Here is a 22222-nt window from a genome sequence, read left to right on the forward strand (position 1 = left end):
AGGGTCATAAGTTGAAGAAAAATGAAAATACCTCATAATACAAATGTCTGATTTGTGAGTCTTTTAAGATGGGAGCCATAATTTTAAAACTTTTGTCCTGTTATAGTTTGCAATACTGTTATTTCCAGAAAGTATTCAAACTGTAGGAGGAAGTGCCTCTTAATTTTGATGATACAGAAAGTTAGGACAAAGCTGCTTCTTTTTTTGTCCCTTCCCTCATTGGTCTCACTGGAAAAAATTGCCCTCTTGGAAGGTACAGATAAAATCTTGCAGGTCTAACTGTAATACTTGAAGATATAGCTGCTCACTAAGTAGAAAGTACTGTATTCAGAGTTTGTGTGAGTATTGTGCAGTCATTCAGCTTGGTTTAAAATGCCATTGAAGGTGAATTTGTTCTAACCTTGTTGAGTAGTTGTGTAATATGGATATAGGAGTATTCCTAAACTTCCCTCTAATGGGTATCTCCAGCAGGTAGAAGCCTGCTGTAAGGCATTAATATATTCAACTATTACATTTATTCCTAAAGTGATATTGTAGCCATGCTGATAAGCTGTTACTAAGGAAGACTTCCCCATTCCCAGAAATTATAATAAAAGAGTAATTTTTCTGGTTGTAAATATGCAATAAATCTGCCTTTCTTGTGCTTTCTTACAGTGATTTGGTAACAAGTTCCCTCTTCACGAAAGACTAGCAACATCACTTTATGAATGTCTTTTGTTTACTGCTAAGTTTCTCATCTCATCATGAGCATATGTTAGTGGAAACACTAGGCACTTCTAATATGCATTTCCTCTTCAAAATTCATTATTTCTTTATTAGAAGCGCATGTGGCTTTGCATGTAGAACAGCCTGTTCAGTAAGGAACAGAACTAGTGCATCCTGACTCCTGTATGTCTGTTCTATGGCCTTATTTTTTTTTTTTTCTTCTGTACTGCTTGCTTTTCTCCTTTAGCTGCTCCCTTCTTTGTTCCTTTCTGCCTGGATAATCTGCAGCATGCCCTGGAACTGATTCAGTGATGCATTTTGTCACTGGCCAGCCAGGTTACATGACCTGTGGCCAGCTGTGATAAGACGATGAACTTTTCAGGCAGTTAAATGGTTTTAGACTTACATAATTGAATAGAGAGTTCAAGTTGATTAAAATGTTCAGAATTTACTTGGGGACTGAGCAACAGGTATACAGCATAATTGTAAGTACTTTAGTTTAAAAGTACTTTCAAATGCTTTGCAAATCACTAAAGTGAATTAAGAAAAAATATTCATTGTGGAGGAATCAATATTTGTGAGTCAAGGTAACTTATGAAATGGGTATTGGAGCATCTCTTGTTTTGTTTGATGTATCAAAAGAATGCTATCCTAACCTTTCTTTGCCCCAGTTTTTCCTTTTGGTTTAGAACAGAGTATCAGTTGGTATAATTCTCTTAAGTATCTCTTAATTGTGTCTTTTACTTCATTATTCAGTATTATTCGTTATTACTGCAATAAATGTAGTTGTAAGGTAATTTTCACTTTGGAAAGATGTTAATAGAAGTAATCTCTTTAAAAGGTTAAGAATAATTATTGATCGGAATCATCACGTTTATTAAGAAACTAGTACAACTGAACAGAAAATATGCTGAACTGTATTTAATAAAATAGTTTTGATTATAAATAATAGGGTAGGGCCATTCCACTATTTTGGTTAGCATGTACTCTAATAATTTTTTGTGGTTTTTTTTGTTTGTATTGTTTTTATGAAACAGGCTCAAAAATAAAGAAGTTAGTATATCCCACAGGTCTCATGGGTATTGGTGCCTCCATGTATTACCCTCAGCAAGCCGTTTCTATTGCAAAGGTCAGTGATGATACCTTTCTTTGGGGAAGTGTCTTTTACTTTAATTATTACCTCCTACCTTCAAATTAACCGGTAATCCATTTTTAAAAGCCCTGGCAGTGTGCTTGGCACTTAACAAAATGATAGTGATTTTGTCAAAGAACATCAAGCCTAGGCTGAAGAACGGTCAGATATTATGTTTCATTTAGTGACTTTTTTCTAATGTCTGCAGTAGCATCTTCAATTTGAGGAACAAAATTTTGTTCCTGAATCTCTAACCGCAAGTTAACTATAAACTAATATAAACATGCTTAGTAAGTGCAGATTGTGTGTTTACTTACAATACTAAGGAAGCTTGAAATATCTTGATAGCAAATGAAAACAGCATTTGAAAGAAAGCTAAAAAATAAAAAAGAGATTCTATAGAAAAATCATAGGAAATACACTTTGAGATAAACATTGTTATTGAAGTTTTCTGCTTTTTGCTGGATGGAGTTTTGAGAAAGACAGTATGCACTTTCTGGAATGGGGTAAGAATTCTGCTGCTTATTGGATACCTTTTCTGTTTATGTGTTTGTTGTTTCAGGCACATAAGCAACTGTAAGCTAACATGCTTCTTAAGTGGGTTTCCTCTGAAAGAAAGAACTGAAGAGCCCAGACAATTGCTTAGAGCCACTGCTGATGTCAGGTCACATGCCTTTCTGGCCACACTTAATCATACTGGCAGATCCTCAGTTCTCCACTACATTCTTTTTCAAATCCAGCCTTTGACCACTCACAGTGCACATATTTTAGTGTGTCAGAAATACTTTATGTTTCAGGCTCTGGTAAATTTGCCATCCAGTTATTGGTGACTTAAGAATGACACTGACACGTTAGGATGAAAATACTGTATTTTCAAGAACTTATGATCCTTGTAAACAGAAAGGTCATTGACTTTGGGAGTGTCAAACAGCCTGTGTTTGAACTCTGCCAGCATGGTGATACCCTGATCTTTGATAGAATCTTTTCTCTAGTGCTTTCAGGATTCAAATATTCTAAATACAGATAGCTCTGTAGATTCATTCTCAGGGAGTAGAAATTATGCCAGTGGCAAGAAAAAAAAAATCATTAAAATTTAAGAATCATAGAGATTTATGTGGGAATCTGAATTGAAATTCTAGTTGCCTTCTGACAGGGAAGTGGAAAGTGATTGAACGGTGTTCAAACTGATGTTATTGTTTTTAAAGAAGCTCAGTTCAGCCTTAACTATGGATTTGCTACTAACAGCTTCACAATATCTTGTTTATTTTATGAAAACTTTGAAGTGCATGATTGCCCTTTGATTAATTCACAGTTCTTAGTTTGACTGTAACAAGAAATCTGATATGAGACCATGAGCCTGAAACTTGATTGGGATAGGTTTAGCTTTGTTGACTTGGTGAGGACACTAGACATAAGAGTTTAGAAGCTTCTGTGAAGAGCGTAGTATCCTAGATACTGTTTTGGTTCCTCCAATCTCTTGCACTTTTTCTGTTCTTAAAGAAGCAAAGTTTTAATCATGTCAGGTCTTACTATCCATAATTTTTATGCTTTAATCAGAAATTCGAAGCACTTTCCTCTCTCATAATTATTTGGAAATGTTTAATAGGCCTTTCAGAAAATTTCTGTAAGCCTAGAAAGTGATGCTGGCAGTGCAAAGCTCACTTGCCAAGTTAATGGAACAGTATAGGAAATATTCTGGAAAATAAATCTAAATTTTTAATAATTTATTCTTTATTTTTATTTTTCTTCCACATTTGAGTACTTAATCATTGCTTTTTCACTTACAGTGGTATAGTTCCCTTAATTTGGTAAACTTTTGGATTTGACCACACTTTAAAAAACTGGAAAGGTTTTGAGTGTGCTTTTAAATCCTTCCCACCTTTATTAAAGACTTACCATTGAAAAGCTGCAAACGGTCACAGCAAAATATATTTGCAGTTGAGGTACAACACTTGATCCATCTGTCTGGAAGAAAACTTTTTTCTTAAATTAAAATGTATGAGTTGCCAAGTGAAGTTACAGCAACAGAGTTGATCATTCGTGATAGTTTTCAGACACTTCATCTAACTGGAGATGGAAGAAATGTACAGACTACTTTTTTTTTTCCTGCTTTAGTAATTATTTTAATAAATCAAAAATTTGTAAGGGATTTGTTTCCTCATTTCTACTATTACTTTAATTTGTATAACTTTGAACAAATGGTCAGACTGTATGTGTGGTAAGGGAATGGAATTTAATACTGAAGTTTATTTTGTTCTGGTGAAACATTAGTGGTTTTGAACTGTATTGCTTTCTAGGTAATCACAGTGTTCTAAAATATTTTATATTTACTGTCGCTTCACTTCCATCTGAAAAAAAAAATCCATTATGAAGTTTCTTAAATGAGTCTCTTTATCATTAGAATGAATTTTTGTTCCTTGTTATTGGAACTTCTCAAATTTCCTAAACTAGTGTATGTTATGCTTACCTTCTTCAGAGAATTAAAAGCTTCCTAATGCATAAGTTTATTTCCTTGATAAGAAACTAGATTATTTGTAAGTCTTCTCAACTTGTACCTTGGCCTTTGCCCAGTTCAGTCCATAAGCCATAAACAGTTTTACTGGCACAACTGAGAGCATGACACAATTACAGAAACTCTGGGTTGAAAAGGAGTTGCAGTCACTTGGTCCATGTCTCCTACAGAATTAAATGCTTATGAAGGTGCACTTGGACTACTTTGTTAACAATATAAATGTCGAAAAGCCAGCAGATTCTCAGTTTAGCTTCTCAGCATGCAGTGTAGATCAACTCAGTAACCACAATTCTGCTTGATAGTCTTGACCTGTCACATGCAGTACAGTCAATATTATATGGTTATGGTCCTATGCGGAATTAAAATATGGGAGCTTGTTCACGTGCAGTTAGGCCTTTGGGGTTGCTGAGGCTACCCTAGTAGCACCTAGCACGGGTGTTTGTGGCCCAAGGTCACTTCAGAACTATTTCAGAGTCATGCTTGAGAACCACTCAGTCTGACTTTTGAACCTGTTTAAATTTTCACATACAAACTTGCTTAGTGTTGCATTGAACAGAGGTGGCATTGTAGCTTCTTGTAATTTAACACAAACAAGCTGGAAATTGTTATCTTCCAGAAATTAGAATTCCAGATGACTGAATGGAAAAACTTGTCCCTCTTTGAAAGGAACTCTTTGTATGAATGTTGGAATGAATGCTCTGAACAACTGAATGAACTGTTTGTATTATGATTGTACCTTTTTACTTTTCCTGGTTGGAACTGCTGCTCGCAAGAGTAGTGGTGGCAACTGCAGCACCCACCTGCTTCTTCAGCTGTTCCGTGAGAGAGGTACAAAACACAAAGCTAATGCATGAGGTTCTTAGGGACATGGTTTAGAGGTGGACTTGGCAGTGCTGGATTAACAGTGAGACTCTATGATCTTAAAGGTCTTGTCCAACCAAAGTAATTCTATGACTCTAGTGTTGTGTTCATGAGAGGATGCATTGGGTAGTTATCAGAATTTCTTGGCTATGCTCCTGTTGACCCTGTAACTTGCAGCTTGCAGTCTATCTAGAACTGCATTTTTCAATGCCAGATGAGCGAGAGAGGTGATTGTCCTGCTTTGCTCTGCACTGATGCAGCCTCATCTGGAGCACTGTGTGCAGTTTCAGGCACCTCAAGATAAAAAGGATGTGAAGCTACTGGAGAGTGTCCAGAAGCTACTGAGTTGGTGAAGGGTTTGGAGGGGAAGCTGTATGAGGAGTGGCTGAAATCACTTGGTTTGTTCAGCCTGGAGAAGAGGAGACTGAGGTGAGACCTCATGGCGGCTACAGCTTCCTCACAAGCAGAAGAGGAGGAGCAGGCACTCATGTCTTCTCTCTGGTGACCAGTGACAGAACCCAAGGGATGTGCCAGGAGAGGTTTAGGTTGGACATTAGGAACAGGTTCTTCCCCCAGAGGGTGCTGGAGCACTGGAACAGGCTCCCCAGGGAGGTGTCATGGCCCCAAGCCTGACAGTGTTCAAGAAGAGACTGGACAATGCCCTCAGACACATGGTGTGAACTGTGGGGTTGTCATATGCAGGTACAGGAGTTGGACTCGATGATCCTTGTGAGTCCCTTCCAACTCAGGACATTCTATCATTCTATGAACTCAGGCAAACTGTGAAGGTGTGTTTGGGTCCCAGCTCTTGGGACGTGTGTACAGTGTTGAAACATTGGTTAACTCTGGCAGAGTGAACTATCTGGGCTACTGTACTTTGTGATGCTACTTCAGTCCAGCAGTGTGAATGACCAGTTTCTCATTTAGTGCAAGTCATAATTCATTTGATCATATAACTCCCATAATAATATTTTTAGGTTTTCACTGTTAAGTGTTTAGAGTGATTTAAAGTATTTTAAGGGAGTATTTTTAAGCAGGAACAAAAAATGGCTTATGGATAGTTGTTTTGTTACTCATTTTGTGTTGATAGCTTTGACCTTAGTAACATTGCAGACAAAAAAAGCCCTTTGTTTTTTTTGTGGTTATTTTTTGGTCATGGTAGGTTTGTATGGCTTGCACAGCTGATCACGCTATCTTTCAGGCTCCTCTGACTTTCAGAACTAATTTGTTGAAGTACTTGAAAATGAACACTCTTGATACTGAAAAAGAAGATAACTGTCTACCTGTTATGTTTGAATTGTGGGCTTTTGGAGATTTGACACATTCATCCTTGTAACAGTTGGTGTACTTTTTGCTGATGACCTTGATCACCTTCAAATATAGAGAAAACACAGCGCATCATACTGACTTGTTTAAAACCAAAGTACAACTGTAATTGTCAAATGTGGTGACAAATATGCTAGCTCCTTGTATTTAGAACAGTTTATGTTTTGGATTTAGTTTTGACTTGGAAATTTAGATGCTCATTTGGTTTTTTTTCTTTTAATTGTAATTATTAAATAGACTCTTCTGTAAGATAGTGTGCCCAGAAGCACATCCCTTACCATTGCGGTATGTACCTGGTGTAGTTAACTCTGTTCAGACAAACAAAGGGAAGAGGTTCTTTGCACCGAGTGCACCCAGCACTGGAGCTTCTTGGCACTGGGTCTTGTGGATGTTAGGGGAGGGGCAACAAGTTCGTAGGAGGGAAATTCCTTGGGAATTGTACACATAAAAATCACCTCTGGCTCAGGAAATCTCTGAGCAGCAAATTGTTGGAGACTGGAAGAAACTTAAATAATTCAGAAACTTTCAGAAACATCAGAAAACTGTTTCAGAAGGATCATTTATGCTTGCCCTGTTCTCATAGTTTTGGTTTTCCAGCTTTACCTGTTGTGGGACATAAAGTAATACCTTCTTGTTTCTTTATTTTGTAAGTTTTTTAAAAATTTAATAGCTGGTTGTTTGGGCAAAATGTTCACTTCTGCTGTTCTTTATTTGTAAGAAAACTGATAGTGATATGAAAGTGAGTACTGAACTGAGCTGTAAAAACCTATCACTCTTGAGTTTTAAAGGATGCTATGGATGTTACAGTTCTGTATTGTGTAAGGGGTAGGAGATACTGTTTTTATTAGACTTAAGGATTTTTCCTGTTGTAAAATTACCTGTCAGTGTAATATGGCAAAGGCAGTCTTTCCTAGGCGCCTTCTGTTTTAAGAATTGACAGCTGGTTATTCATGACAGCCACTTATCAGCAAATTAGGTCTTTCTTCTAAATAGTAAATAAAAAGAAACAAAGGGGTACTTTTACTGTTTTGTCAAAGCGGTAAAAATGTAAAATTGCAAAATAGTGGCAAACTAAGGGGGATTTTTTTTTTAAATTATTATGGTCAAATTAAGAAATAATTTGCTTATGTTAAATCTAAACATCAAATATTAAGAAAACCAGAATTGTTTCTATGCAGCATCGTTCTACCCCTCTTTATACAATGTTTTCAGGTAGTCTTCAAACAGTTTTTTAGTGAGTTGGCCCTTCTTGTTCCTTGTGTAATTTTTTTTTTTTCCCTAAGATGTTTATTAGTGGTGTACACCCTGAGGTTGAACAGGAAGATGTTAAAGATCTTGTGTTTTGAGACTTCTTCCACTTAAACACTAAGGAAAATAATATTTCCCAGATTGTTAAGTTTGTGCTTTCTAATCTCTTTTGTTTCAAAGGTTGCTGGTACACAGCTGTATGACTGGAGTCTTCAGGGATATATTGCTGTAGAATCTCTTTGGAAGGACAGCCCTAAGAAGAAGAAACCGGGGAAAAAAAGTGATAAGGTAAAAGGTCTTAGGAACTTGATTCAAATACATGATGCATTCTACAAAATGCTTCCAAGTTTCTAAATAGGTGTGATATGATTGATTAATTGTATTAGTTGAAGATTAGCACTGACTTGTGAAAAAATGGGAACTTGTTTTAATGAATCATTACATTATGTAATGTCTTGATCATAATTTATAACCTGCCTGGAGCTTCTGGAGTTAAGTATCTTAATGATGTTTTTGTTTTTTATCTACTAGACATTTCTGTAATCCCACAGGAGCAAGCTGTCTTTGTTGTTGTACATCTGATAGAGACAGGCAAACTGACTTCGAGGAAATGTATGTAGATGGCTCAGTGAGCTGGTTAAATGTGTGCCAGGGAGAGCATGTAAGATTTTTAGGGAATTTTTTAAACTGCTGCTTAAAGAAAGAAAAGTTCAGGTGTGTTATGTAAAGCTTCTGTAGTTTTAAATCCACTTCTGAACTCACTGCATCTTTAATTCCTGTTCTCTAAGCAGTTGTGCTTGTTCCCTTGATACAAACTGCTGCGCTGGCTGCAGACTGCTTCCCATCTCTTATTTTTGCTGTTTGATGTAGTGTGGCAAAACTAACAGATTATTAGAAAACAACTTTGAACAAGCAGAAAGACTTGGTCTTCTACTGTGGACCTCGTGATTGAGCCACAGCTCACAATATGGTATCAGTTCAGACTAGGCTGACAATGATGTGTAGCTTCTGGGTTGTAAACCAGAAGTCCTACCTGACCAGAACATGGTATTTTTAGCCCTAAGACATAAGGGGGATAGCCACTGAGTGAGAGAAGTGTTGGAGGGGCAGTTGTACTTGAATTGACTGAAGGTATGCAGCTGAGTTCGTTAGGTAGGTCTAGGTGTGGACTAGTTCCAAACAAGCTGGACTGGAGAAATGGTTATGTATCCTGTGAGTTGCTGAGTCTTATGGGAGTGGATACTCGTCCCTGTCTTGGCCATGGGTGCTTCAGTAAATGCACGTGTGCAGCTCTTTGAATAAATAAAGGTTAATCATACTGTACCTTTCCTAAAACCTAGGCTGTCAAAAAGTATCTTAGAAAAATAGGCAATGTTAAAATATTTCAGAAAGGCAAACCGACAGCATCAGTAAAAATTAGCTGAGCTTTTTATTTTATTATGTTCTGGGCTTTCAAAAGGAAACATGTGGTTGTTATTGGAAGGCAAAAACTTTTGAAGCTTTCATCTTATTATAAGGCTTATTCAAGCACTTGCTACCTCAGCAGAAAAACAAGCACATGCCAAATTGCAGAGACCACTAAGTAAACACACTTCTTTCTCTTCCTCCTTGCAGAATCTTTAGATCACACCCCTTAGTAGCCAAAACATGTTATTTGCACAAAGGAGTGAAGTGCCGTTGAGGGGTTTCCTCCTAAGGTTCATCCACTTGATCAGATAGTGTTAACTGTTGCTATTTAACTTCATGGATTAGGCAAGATACAAAAATCTGTGACTCAAATGAAGAAGCACTGTGCACTTGATAAAATTGCCTGCATCGAAGCTATTCAGTGATCTACTGCCACTGGAGTATACAGCCTCAGTGTTTGTTTGTCCTCTGAAGTTGTTAAAGAGAGGGTATTGTCTCCCTGGTCTCTGGAGAAGCTGAACAGCAGTTGCAAAAAGTCACATGCTTTTGAAATCACTAGAATGTGGACTGAAAAGTATTTATAATGGAAGAAGTCTGCTCTGACACTTCCTTTAGTCTGTGTGGCTGAAGCAGTATAAAATTACATAGCTGAGAATTTTGGAGAGGTAGGGTCGGGTTTTTTGTTGTTGTTTTCGTTTAATTGTTTGTTTTAAAGATAGTGCTATGATGGTCTATCAGGATATGCTCAGACACAGTTAACAATGAAAACCTCTACCTTTTTTGATATGTATGAGCACCATTGTGTGCCTGACAGGAGACGTGAGAAGTCTACCCTAGGAAAACTTGTTTGTCTGTGTGATTGTACTAATGCAAAAAAGTACCTTTTGTTCAAACAGACAGATGCACCGAATCAGTATCATCTTTTCCAGCAAAAGAATTTCCGTCGTAAGTAAACATAAAGTTGCATTTTTATTGGAGCTTTTACTGATACAGAAGTGTCATGGAAGAAAACAAGTGCTTTCAACTATCATATATTAAAATTGGCAAAGCTTTCTAGGATAGATTCTGGGACTTCTATCTTAATTTGACAGCCCTGTGAAAGAATTGGGTTGATTTTGTATATTTCTTATTGTCATACTAGGCAGCTAGATTTCTTAAACAAGTGAAGACAAATGTACATGTTATTCTTGAGTTGGTGTTGCAGCAGATGTAACCCACTTTGTGGAACCATGCCAGAGCAAAAGATATGATTATTTTTGTTTTTGTGACATTGACTCCAGCATTTTTCTGTTGCTACACAAATGATTATTGCAAACAGTCAAGCAGTATATGGGTGGCTCTTCTTGGCTTGTGTTAATTTGGTGTGTTCCTCGTAATTTGATAGTTAAAGGTACCACAGCTGCGCGTAACTTCATCTTTGTGCAGCAACATGTCATTAAAATAGATGTGGTATGTTAATTTTCTGAAGGTTTTATGAAACAAAAACCTGTGCCAAATTGAGGTCATATCAACTGAAATTGAAGTTCTGCCAAGAATGATTAATTCCAGGACCTTCTGCTGCTACATTTCAAAACACTGTGGCTGGAGCCCCTCTGTACAGCAAGTCTGTCTCATAAGGTTTTGAATACGCCGTTTACAGTGCAGCATTCTGCTACCCTGAAGCTGGCGTGTGGATGGAGCCAGCTGGTCAGGATGACAGGGTGAAAGCCCTCTGCTAAAACTACACAAGTACCATAAGTAAAAATCAGTGTGCACTTTTTTTTTCCCCCTCATAAGGGACAGCAGGAGTAGTTATTCAGCTTCTGTACACTTTATCTTGACATAATAAAGTACACAACTTTTCTACTTTCCCCAGGTAGAAGATATGGTAGAAGAAATGTAACCATCTTGTTTGGAGGACAAGTATACTTTAAGGGTTTTATCTTCTGAAAAATCTTTTGCTTATTTGAGTGACCTTTACTCACAAGAAGTAATTCCACAAAAATCAGTGGAATTAGTATTAGCATTTATATTATCAAGGTGGAAATCCTTAGGGGAGGTGATAGAAAAATAAACACATGTCCCTCAGACTTTGTTTATCTTAAACTTAGTGTGCAAAATTTGTAGAGAATCATACCAACATGCAGTTTTTTTAGAGTAATGCACTTGAAATATTTTTGAGTAGCCTTAGGCAGCATCAAACTTTGACGACTGGTGCTTTGCAATTACAAATGCTAATATCCTATGTTGCCTTTAGCTAATCTTTGTGAGTAACTGGTCCCTCTGCTCTGCTCAATAATATTGTAGTTCATGTAAGATAATATTTTTTTACATTTCTTCTACACTTTTTTGCCTTCTAGTGCTTACAAAAGCGTTGAACTAGCTGAACTGTTAAGGCAGTGAATTGTAGCTTCTTTTTTATTTGTTTCTTCCCCCAGCTCACAGCAGTGTGTTTAATACTGTCTGATTTTATCATCTTTAATACCTGTCCATAGGTCAGAGGGATGGACAAACCATAGCCGCTTGAGGATTTTGTGCAACAGCTTAAATTTAAGGACTATGGTTTTCTATACAAAGGATTATAAATTCTTTTACAGAAAACTGCTTAAAGACCAGGATTTCAGAGCCACAGTTCTGAACTTACCACCTATAAGTTTTTAACAAACAGCTCCTGTTTGTTAGCTCATTTGATGTTTATTTTCCTGAAATGCTGCCTTTTTGCCCTTCCTCTTCTGACTCTGGTTTCAATACTTCCCTAAGTTGCACTGTTGTATTGTGCTATAGGATTGTTAGCTCCCATACTAATGTGACTGTCTTCAAGAAGGACATGTGTTACTGCTCCAAGTCGCTTAAATCCAGGTTTTGTTCCAGACAGTGAGCTGATACGTACTGAAACACATAGAAAAACAGTTTTCTTAAGTTCTTTCCCACTTTGTCTTGTCTTTATACCACTTGAAGACTTTTGCTGTATTTTTAGCTATTCTGGATTCTCTCTCTTCCACTGACACTGAATTTGGCACTTGTTTTTACTGAAGTGGCCAAGATATGAAAAACTATAGCAGCACAAGAGCTCTGAGAGGACCATCCTCTTCAGGCCTTGTTCTTCATGTGTGTGTGCTTTCCCACTTTGGTCCAATTGGTAATAACATCTTATAGAAAACTGATAAAATTGTTTTGATTTGTTTTGTTTTTTTTCCTGTCTGTCATTTGATTGTTCAAACAGCTTCAGAGATTGAGAGAAACTCTTGTGACTTATTGTTTGGTTTTCATTCCTGCATGGTCTGTTGATAGACACTATCTGTGACTTAGCAATACCAGTTTTTTATATCTATATTTTTAAACCTATATATTTTTATTATACATATAAAAATATATAAATATCTTAGAAGATATCTATATGGCTATATCTGGGTATTTTTATTAAGTGCTAGCTAGTGATAGAGCGCTTCCAAGTGCAAAGACTGCTTGGCTTTGTGTACTTGTTTCTTGTGCTTGCTTGGAACGAGTATCAAGGAAATTGTGGACCTGAACTTTCCTCACCTGAAAGCCCTGGTGGAAGTTGTGTTGTCAGTGTGTTGACTAGAGCAGCTTTACCATCAGCATCAGAGATTGTAACTGTGTCAAACGGAGAAGAATTTTTAAGTCACTTGCATTTTGAGCATCAACATAAAAAGCTGAGCTTCTTTCTACAGTGAATAAATGCTTGTAAGGCTTATTTTCAGTAGCTTCTGAACAGATAAGCAACAGTTAGGTCATCTGAAGTAAAAGATAAACCTCTACTTCTGACAGAAAATAATGTTTGCTGTCATACACTCTTTTTATTGTTTGGTAGCAAGAACAACAACAGACTAAAACTTGTAAAAATTACTACTTCTTTTGGATTGGACCCTTAGTTTGGGCTGTGGTGAATTTAAATGTTTACATGAGGTAGGAAAGACAGAATCTACTCCACAAAAAGTTAAGCTTTTTAGGGCAACTTAAGAGTAATATTTTTTAATGTCCTTCATATTTCTGAGGGAGCTAAGTTCAAGCTCAGTTAAAAATAGAAGACAGAGAATAAGTTATTGACTAGGGGAGGATGAGTTAAAGTAAACCAGTGACATTCTCTCTATTCTGAGCAATACATTGCAAACAAAAGAGAACAGAAGAAAAGGTAAATTATTAATCTGGGAGCACAGATGAGCCATTGTTTTTCTTTTGCAGCTGTTTTTTCCCTGGTGGCCAGACTCTGCCTTTCAAGAGTTTTCCAGAAGCCTAAGAGAGGCGTATACCTGCCTTTGGAGTTATAGTTTCTGAGGTTAGGTGCCAGTGTAAAAAGGCCTGGCTGTCTGCAAGACTTTCTCAGAGAGAAAATCAGAAACTAACTTCTGCATCTGGGTAGGCTGTCACGTGAGAAAAAAGCCACCCCACATTTGTATTTTTGATATTAGGATAGGTAGGTTTGGGGCATTTTTCTCTGTATGGAAGGAAAATTTTCACAGAAATAATTGCATTTTTTTAAGTTTGTCATTTAAAATTTAGGTTTCAATTATCTCTGTTAGATAATGTGAGCTAAATTGGGTGGGTTTTAATCTCTTACGTACTGAAACTTTACAAGAAGTGTTGTTTACAGTCCCCATAGGTCCAATATTATTTTCAATTTGAAATAATTATTTTTTTTTTTTAAATCCCGTGGCATCCTAATGTATTGAACACTTGACTAACAAATATGTTATGGAGATTTCTTATCAGCTACCTTTTGGTTGAAATGTCAGATGTAGAAGAATGCAAAATACCTTCTGCTGTGGGACAGATCTCTGCATGAACTCCTCTGGCCACCCAGATATATTTTGGAATGGTTGTGTGGAGCCAGAAAGTAGAAACACGATCTTGAATGTGTGCCTGCTTCTAATTATGAGAGGGCATCGTGGCCCAGAGGTGGCTTGTCTTCTGGGTCGTTGCTCTAAACACATTTTTTGCTTCTGATGTGGTTTTGAGTGTGACCAGGGGACCTTAACACTTTGTTGTAAAATTAGGTGTGTTTATGTCCTGTGCCAGCTCAAAGGGTGTCCTTTCCTGGCTACCCACCTCACTGCCTGATCGGTCTTACTCAGGCTCGCTATTTATGTAGTGGACACATACAGCAGGTGGAATTAAAAGAACTTTTTATTTGCTGATTCAGCAAATGAATTTGTGTGAAGAATGACAGTTTAGCAGTGGATTGGCTTGAATTAAATAGCTCAGGCTTAATAGGTCTAGGGAAGATGAGCCCTGTGGTGAGATCTGCTGAGCTCACAGAAACAAAGGAACTGAGCAAGACCCCTATTTTCATGTACATTTGTGTGTGTGTGTTGCTTTGGGCTTCTTTCCTCTTTCAGGACCAAAAAACCCAAGAAGCTTGCTTAAATACTACTTGCTTTTTACAAGTTGAAACAAGCAAGAGGAAGAACATAGAACTCTCTGTGAACAATTTATTTTTTGTTAATTTGTTCAGGATTGAGTAATCCCTGAGATGAGGCATTGTGAGTCAGATTATTAGTTACAAATTGTAGTAAAATGTTGTAACTTACAAGTTCCTGTACAAGAAAATTACAGCGTAGATCATTATTTTGAAATGGGTGTGGTTTGTGGATGTGATTTCCTATATTATGAAATATCTGGGGTAGTGATCAAAACAAAATGGGTTTTTGAAAGAAAGAGTTCCCTTTAAAGGTCTTGCTAGGCATGTTTTGAATAAGGAATTTAAGAGTTGTCGTCATAATTCAGTCTTAATGTATTGAGTCCGTATCTCCAGCACAGCATATGCAGGGTCTTACAGACTCGGTGCCTTACTTGTAGTATTTGATTTGTGCTGGGACATAAATTTGACCCATCCTGTGAAATGCTTATTTCCCAGTCTCTTCTATCTTCTTTTGTTACATTTTCCATTGCAGTCATATTGGTAAAAAAGTCTTTTTAGAAAAAAAAGAAAATGCCATCTAATTTTCATGTGTGGAATTTGAGAATAATTGAAACTGGCTGTGACCTCTGATCATCTCATTCAGCTCCTTGGTCAAAGCAGAAACAGCTTTGAAGTTAGGTGTCATGGCTCAGGCCTTGTGCAGTCAAGTGCTGAACATTTCCAAGGATGATGATTCACAAAGTTCTCTGGAAAACCTACTCCAGTACTTACCAGTGGTGTTATACATTCCGCCCTCCCCCCTCCCCCCCCCCCCTTTCAATTCAACAGAAATTTGCCGTGTTCCTGTGTCCTTTGCTCTGTGTCCTTTTGGTGTGAATCTCTGGGAAGCTCTTCCAGATACCTAAATGCCCATTAGAGAGCTGTGGGTAGCAATTAGGTTCCCCTTTGTCTGGCCTTCACCAGGCGGAACAAACCCACATCTCTCAGGCTGTCCTAGTCTGTCATATGCTGCAGTCCCCTAGCCATGTGTGTGGCCCTATAAGTATTTTTTTATTGATATCTATTTAGAACTATAATCAAATGCCTGTTCTTCATGTCATACTTGGCAAACAGATAGACCAGATGCTCTAACAAGCCTCTCCTCATTCTTTGATTTCTATCATTTATTTTGGAGAAAGTGTGAGAACGCTCTTTTAAGGGATATGTACTAAAAGAGACCTATTGTATAAATCCACACAGAATTCCGAGAATGCGAAATAGCAGCTACTCTGTGGGAATTCATCCGCTGTTATTAGTGCAGGCAAAATGAGACAATTAAAACATTTCTGTTGAACTACTTGTTCTTTCAAATCCTTTAATTGCTCAGCGAACTACAGGAAGACTAAAATGTAGGAACTGTTTGGGAGAAGATAACATTTGAATATATTATACTGAATTAATCTCATCAGCCACTTGATTTTGCAAGAAGTTTTTGTTTCAGCTTTTGAAGAGGGTTTCTGTTCTGGCAAAAACATTAATCATGGAGTGCATCATGTGAAATTTTGTGCATATTTTTCCCTCCTCAAGGGTGATGCAGATGGTGACAAGCCCCTGGAAATCCATGCTGCTTCAAATGAAAAGCAAGCCCAGAAGTAGAACACCAGATCACTTGGCACAGGTAAAGAATAAAGACTCGTAACAGCAGAATATTCTGGAAAAGCTGAACACTTGCAAGTTGGATTTGTAGTTATTTTGGTGTTGATGAAGAAAGAGGGAAGAGAAGTAATAATTTTATTCATCTCAACATTTGTCAAGAATATGCGTGCTCCTTAATGCTCTTTAAGTTAACTTACCAAAATTCGTCATCATTAGAGCATAGCAAGCAAATATACATCTCCTCTAAGGGTTCCAAGTTAATTTACCAAGGCCTTCTTAATGTATTGGGTTTTCTTCTTCCCTTCCCATTTCTGCCCCTGTACCAAAAAGACTCATCTCATCTGTACAGATATGAAGGAAGGGAAAGAAACCTCTTTCCTGCTTATATGTTTTCTCTAAAGATTTGTCAATGGCAGTAACAGTTCACGGTGTGCCTGACCTTCCACGTTGATGCCCCTTCCTAACGAAACATGCTTCAGCATTTGGGGATGGATGATGGGGGAAGCAGAGGTTGCCTTTCCCAGTTCTCCAAGCCAGAAACTCAAGCTGAGATGTCAGTTTTGTTTCTGACTTGGCCCCTGGGTTGCTTTTGAAACTCAAGCAAGTCCTGTGATTGTTGGTTTCTAGAAAAGCAAACCAAAAACACCCTCTCAACTGTTTTAAGATGGTTCAGTTTCATAGAACAAAACTTGCTGTGTATTTGGGGCTCATTATTACTAATGATAATGCAGTTGGGCATCATTTAGTACAAAATATCAGATAATGTCTGCTCTGAGTTGATAAAGGATGTCTTTTCTGAACATGTCATCTACTTGCTTGGCTTCATCCTGTATATTCACATCACGTTAAAGACTTATTTTTCATCAGAAAATGATCCTAGCATTGTAGGGACTCCTTGTTATTTTTCTACGCAGTTTCATTTACCAGTAATTTTTTTCTAACTAGCAGCTGTGTAAATAGTGTCCAGATTTAGAAAACTGTGTTGATTTTTTTTTTTTTCTTCCATGCATCATCACCAGTCACAAATGTTTGCAGATGTGATGGAATGCAAACATCTGCTGAGCAACAGCATTCCAGTGTTACACAGTCAGCTTGAAAAGCAAAACTAGTTTCTAGTGTAGTGTTTTCCTTAATGTATTTTTTAATTGCTGTAGTGAATTATCAGAAGGGCAAAAAAGTATGTTGACTGGCTGATTTACTGAGTAATTAGTTTTTCCTTCAGACATACAAATATGAAGTCTTTAAGAATACATATTTTTCAAGTATTTTGTAAAATAGCCACATAAATTCAAAATTTAAGAAAAAAATAGGAAGAACAGTTTTGTTTTGAGTAAAGGTACCCTGGAGAACCAAGAGGAAGTCAAGCTTCTCTAAAATTCACTTAAATGTTGTCCTTATTGTGAACTAGGACACAGCTACTAAACTGTGAAGAGCCACAAAAATTGAGCTTTATGTTTAAGTTTCTGGGACACCGTGCAAATATCAAGGTTCATTACAAACAGAAACCTGTAAATGGTTGGTTGGTTTTGGCATTTCTACTGTGTGAATATAATTTCTGTTAGGCCTTTACTCACTTTTTTAAATGTTCGTGCTTTTTTCTTCAGGCACGTAATCTTTTTAAGGGGGGATGTGGGTGAAAGGAGAGGAACAAAAGCTGAAGAGTTAAGTTGATTGTTTAGATGCTTAAAGTACCTGTGTGCTGCTGGTTTTGAAATCTGCTTGCTTTGCCACATATTGTTTCTGGAGGAGACACATGAATGGAACTCCTAGTTTTTTGACCTAGAGCAACCAGATGGTGAAAGTTCAATTCGGTATCAATTTTCAGCTGTTCTCTGGGGGTGGTGATTTGTTGCTTGTGCTTGAAATCAAACTCAGTTATTTAACTGCAAACCCAGATCCAGATGTTTTGTTGGACTGGGGTGATCCCAAAGGTTAGAGGATGCTGCTGTGATCTTTGAAAAGACACATCTGTTTATTCTGAATGAGATCAGTCTCACTGTATTTTCAACTGTTGGCCATATTCCTAGATGAATCTGGTTGCTAAAATAAATACAATATCGTTTTCCTCATAAAGATTTGCCACAGCAGGGGTCTCTGAATTGTGATTTGTCAGCCAAGAACAAAATTGCTTCACATTGGAGACAGTAACATATTTCTGCATTCCAAAAAACCAGAAGCATTGCACCTCCTTTATTATAGTATGGTTGTCATCAAAATTATATGCACACTACAGCTCAAGCCACATCTCGTGGGAGAAGCAAGCTTTAATTTTATCCAGCTGTTGTGCTGAAGAGTTACATGGAAGTGACATGGCTTTGTGTTTTTTCCACAAAGGTAGCATGTCTCATTTTCATTCTGCTCTGGTTCTGTATGTATGAAACTCAATTTTTTCAAGTTAAATTACCCTGGCTTTGTACCAGAATAAGTGCAATTGATTGGAGTTAAAAATAATTTGAGTTGAGAAAGTTGGTTTACTACACAAGATTCCAGTTGGTGTTTTGGTGCTATGGAGTGTTCTTTCTTTTATTTTGATACAGTTGAACAGTTGGAGGCCTGTATCTAGTGGAGTGCCTCAAGGGTCAGTACTGGGACCAGTACTATTCAATACATTAATCAGTTATTTGGATGGGGGAATAGAGTGCACTCTCAGCAAGTTTGCTGATGACACTAAGCTGGGAGGAGTGGCTGACACGCCAGCAGGCTGTACTGCCATCCAGCGGGACCTGGACAGGCTGGAGAGTTGGGTGGGGAATAACCTGATGGAATTTAACAAGGGCAAGTGTAAAGTCTTGCATCTGGGCAGGAACAACCCCAGGTTCCAGTATAAGTTGGGGAATGATCCATTAGAGAGCAGCGTAGGGGAAAGGGACCTGGGGGTCCTGGTGGACAACAGGATGACCATGAGCCAGCACTGTGCCCTTGTGGCCAGGAAGGCCAATGGCATCCTGGGGTGGATTACAAGGGGGGTGGTTAGTAGGTCGAGAGAGGTTCTCCTTCCCCTCTACTCTGCCCTGGTGAGACCACATCTGGAATATTGTGTCCTGTTCTGGGCCCCTCAGTTCCAGAAGGACAGGGAACTGCTGGAGAGAGTCCAGCGCAGGGCAACAAAGGTGATTAAGGGAGTGGAGCATCTCCCTTATGAGGAAAGGCTGAGGGAGCTGGGTCTCTTTAGCTTGGAGAAGAGGAGACTGAGGGGTGACCTTATTAATGTTTATAAATATGTAAAGGGTGAGTGTCACAAGGGTGGAGCCAGGCTCTTCTCGGTGGCAACCAATGATAGGAGAAGGGGCAATGGGTACAAACTGGAACACAGGAGGTTCCACTTAAATATGATAAGCAACTTCTTTTCAGTAAGGGTGACAGAGGACTGGAACAGGCTGCACAGTGGGGTTGTGGAGTCTCTTTCGCTGGAGACATTCAAAATCCACCTGGACACCTTCCTGTGTAACCTCATCTAAGTGTTCCTGCTCCGGCAGGGGGATTGAACTAGATGATATTTTGAGGTCCCTTCCAATCCCTAACCTTCTGTGATTCTGTGAACTATAGGAATTGGACTCTTTAGAGCAAACATAATCATTAGTGCTGTAATGTCAGTAATTTAAAGAGTTAAATTTCTTTACTAAAAGTGAATTGGTATTGAGAATTTTCTATCTACCAAGTTGATCGAAACCTCTTTGGGCAACAAAGTTTTAATTGCACTTTGATAATGGAAAGAAAAAGCCTATGGTATTTAATTCTGCGTTCTCCCTCCCTCTCCCCCTTATTATCTGTCACCTTTCTTTGGTTACAGGTGAAAAAAAAAAATACAGGTATGAGCAACATTTTCCCAAGAGAAAGAGGAAAACCATCTGAATCCATTTTTATTTTGAATGTGACTAACCTGTCTCAGGAAAAGACTAACGGTGTGCTGCTTTGGCTTCTGGTATGGAATCCGTGAAAGGGCACTATGGATCTTAGGTCAGTCTTGAGACCTTGTCCTCAGTCCTGCAGTGGGACTCAAGTCTGCCCATGCTTGTCCCCTGGCAGCATCAGCATTGCAAGTAGCAAGTCTCAAAATTCCTCAGTCTCTTATTATTTATATATAAAATAAAATTCCAGTTACACAAAAAGGTCTCTTATTTTTTTTTCCCTTCCTCTTCTTTAAACTCATGTGTGTGACATATACGCTATCCATGAAAGGTTCTTGAGATGCTGTTGGCAATGACTGTATTTTTAACAGTGTCGCGGTTGAGACGGACAAATGACATGGACCAAGTTCTTTCAAGATGAAAGTAATAGATGCCATTTATTGCTACAAGTGCATTTTTATACAATTCTACCAGTTCATGTGTCTTTTCACTATTGGTTACAAGTTACAGCACTAACATCTCATTGGTTAATTTTTCTATCATCCATGTTATTCCTCTATCCCCTTCTCTCTCACGGGTACATCTCTCCTCTCTCCAGATACTCCTTTACTCCCATCCTTCTCAAGGGTAAATCTTAATATCTCAAGGCTGATCTCTACTCTCATATTTTTTGTCAAGGATTCCACAGACCCGCTGCAGTTTCCCACAAACAGTGAGGAAAAGCCTAAAGTAGCATGATGTTTTGGCTACCATTAGCTAATAGAATTATGAATGAGAACAATTACAATGACTCTTGTGTTTTGTCTGAGTCTCCCCCTCCCTTCTATACTAATCTTCTGCCTCATCAGTGCCAGCAGGAGGTATATAATGAAGCATCTGTGAGTTCCTGTCTAGTAGATGGATGGGAATGGAGCTGTTAATGTTTGTTCTTGGTTTTGCTTGAATGCACAGCTCAGTGGGAACCAGAATGTTAGGGTGGTGGGAACCAGCCATAGAATAACTTGGCTGTTTCCTTATTCCCAGCAAGGGGAGGGGAGGAAAAATAAAGTGAAGGGAAATACAAAAGGATTTCCAGCATTTTGAAATCTTTGCACAATAAAACCCTTTCATCTTTTTTTTTTTTTTCCTTGTTTTTCCCCCCTCCATTTCTGTGAGCCTCTCTTTGGGGGCATGATGCTTCACAAATTACCAGAGCATTTAAAGCTCTATTGGTGAGTCTTAAATGTTCCTAAATTAATCAGTGAATACGAGGAACAGAGAAAGATGGAATTAAATGTGTGCTTGTACCATACATTAACTTTCCAAAAAGAACAGGAAAGAAAATACAAAGCAAATTGGATTCAAAGTGCTTTTTAAAATCTGTTATTACTTGGTTAGGTGTTCTGGCTGGGCGTATTCCAAAAACTTTTAGAGGAAAACAAACAGATCCTGGCAATGCAAATACCAGTCTGTGCAGGCATTACAAAACAAGCCAGCTCTTTTTTAATACAGGCATATGGCGTGTGGCTGCCTCAGGCAGAAAAACTATCTCTCAACATGTTTGGTGTGTGGTTTTTATCATTGTTTTAGGCCGGTAAAGATGGGTGTTGATTTAGCAAAGGGAGCAGGGTTCCTGGGTGGGATTTGGGATGTGTATATGTGTTGGGTTTTTTTAACTGTCAATTCACTGACCTAGTTAAAGCAGGCTTGGGAGAATCAAAGTAGCATTTTTGTCAATAGTGGGAACTTGAGCAGTATCAGTCATAGCCGTAACTGCTGTTACATCCCTCTTTTACAACACAGACTTGTTTCTTCCCTTAAAGATTGTCCTTCACTTATGTGTTCTAGTATTCTAGAGAAAGTTATTACCTTTGAGTTAGGAGTACAGGTTTAGATGCCTTTACTTTTTTTCCAGAAATATTTGGTATATGCCCCATTGGCATTTAAGAACATAATCACTTGGTAATTCAGGTATATTCACCAATAGACTCCACCAAGATGTGCTTTCCTCCTTCTCCTTTTAGAGGCAGTTGTTAGCTGTTCTGTTTCTTTTTACTGCAAGAGCCAAGTGAAGCTTTTCATGTCCAATCTGTTTTGTGAGCTAATCCTCACTCAAGCACAACAGCTTTTAATCTTTGTTTACATATATATGTGTGTGTGTGTTTATAAAATCCTGGGTTAAATAAGCATCACTTGACTTAAATGCATTT

At 38.0% G+C, this 22222-nt stretch overlaps 1 protein-coding gene across 6 annotated transcripts in view; it reads left to right on the forward strand.

The window, feature by feature from the left end:
* The window catches only part of APOO (apolipoprotein O), a 50972-nt gene that overhangs the window by 12616 nt on the left and 16134 nt on the right, over window positions 1–22222 (forward strand). For 3 of the 6 annotated variants that reach the window (XM_005503723.3, XM_021289311.2, XM_065071105.1), the window contains 4 exons: window positions 1743–1834; window positions 7965–8072; window positions 16117–16207; window positions 19976–20294. In XM_005503723.3, coding sequence (XP_005503780.1) covers window positions 1743–1834; window positions 7965–8072; window positions 16117–16185 — 269 coding nt within the window. In that variant the 3' untranslated portion in view covers window positions 16186–16207; window positions 19976–20294. Of the gene's footprint in view, window positions 1–1742; window positions 1835–7964; window positions 8073–16116; window positions 16208–19975; window positions 20295–22222 lie in introns of those variants that run through there. The other 3 variants (XM_065071129.1, XM_065071122.1, XM_065071119.1) reach the window with 1 other exon arrangement.

The sequence above is a fragment of the Columba livia genome, chromosome 1 (assembly GCF_036013475.1).
Source record: "Columba livia isolate bColLiv1 breed racing homer chromosome 1, bColLiv1.pat.W.v2, whole genome shotgun sequence".
Taxonomy (NCBI): Eukaryota; Metazoa; Chordata; class Aves; order Columbiformes; family Columbidae; genus Columba; species Columba livia.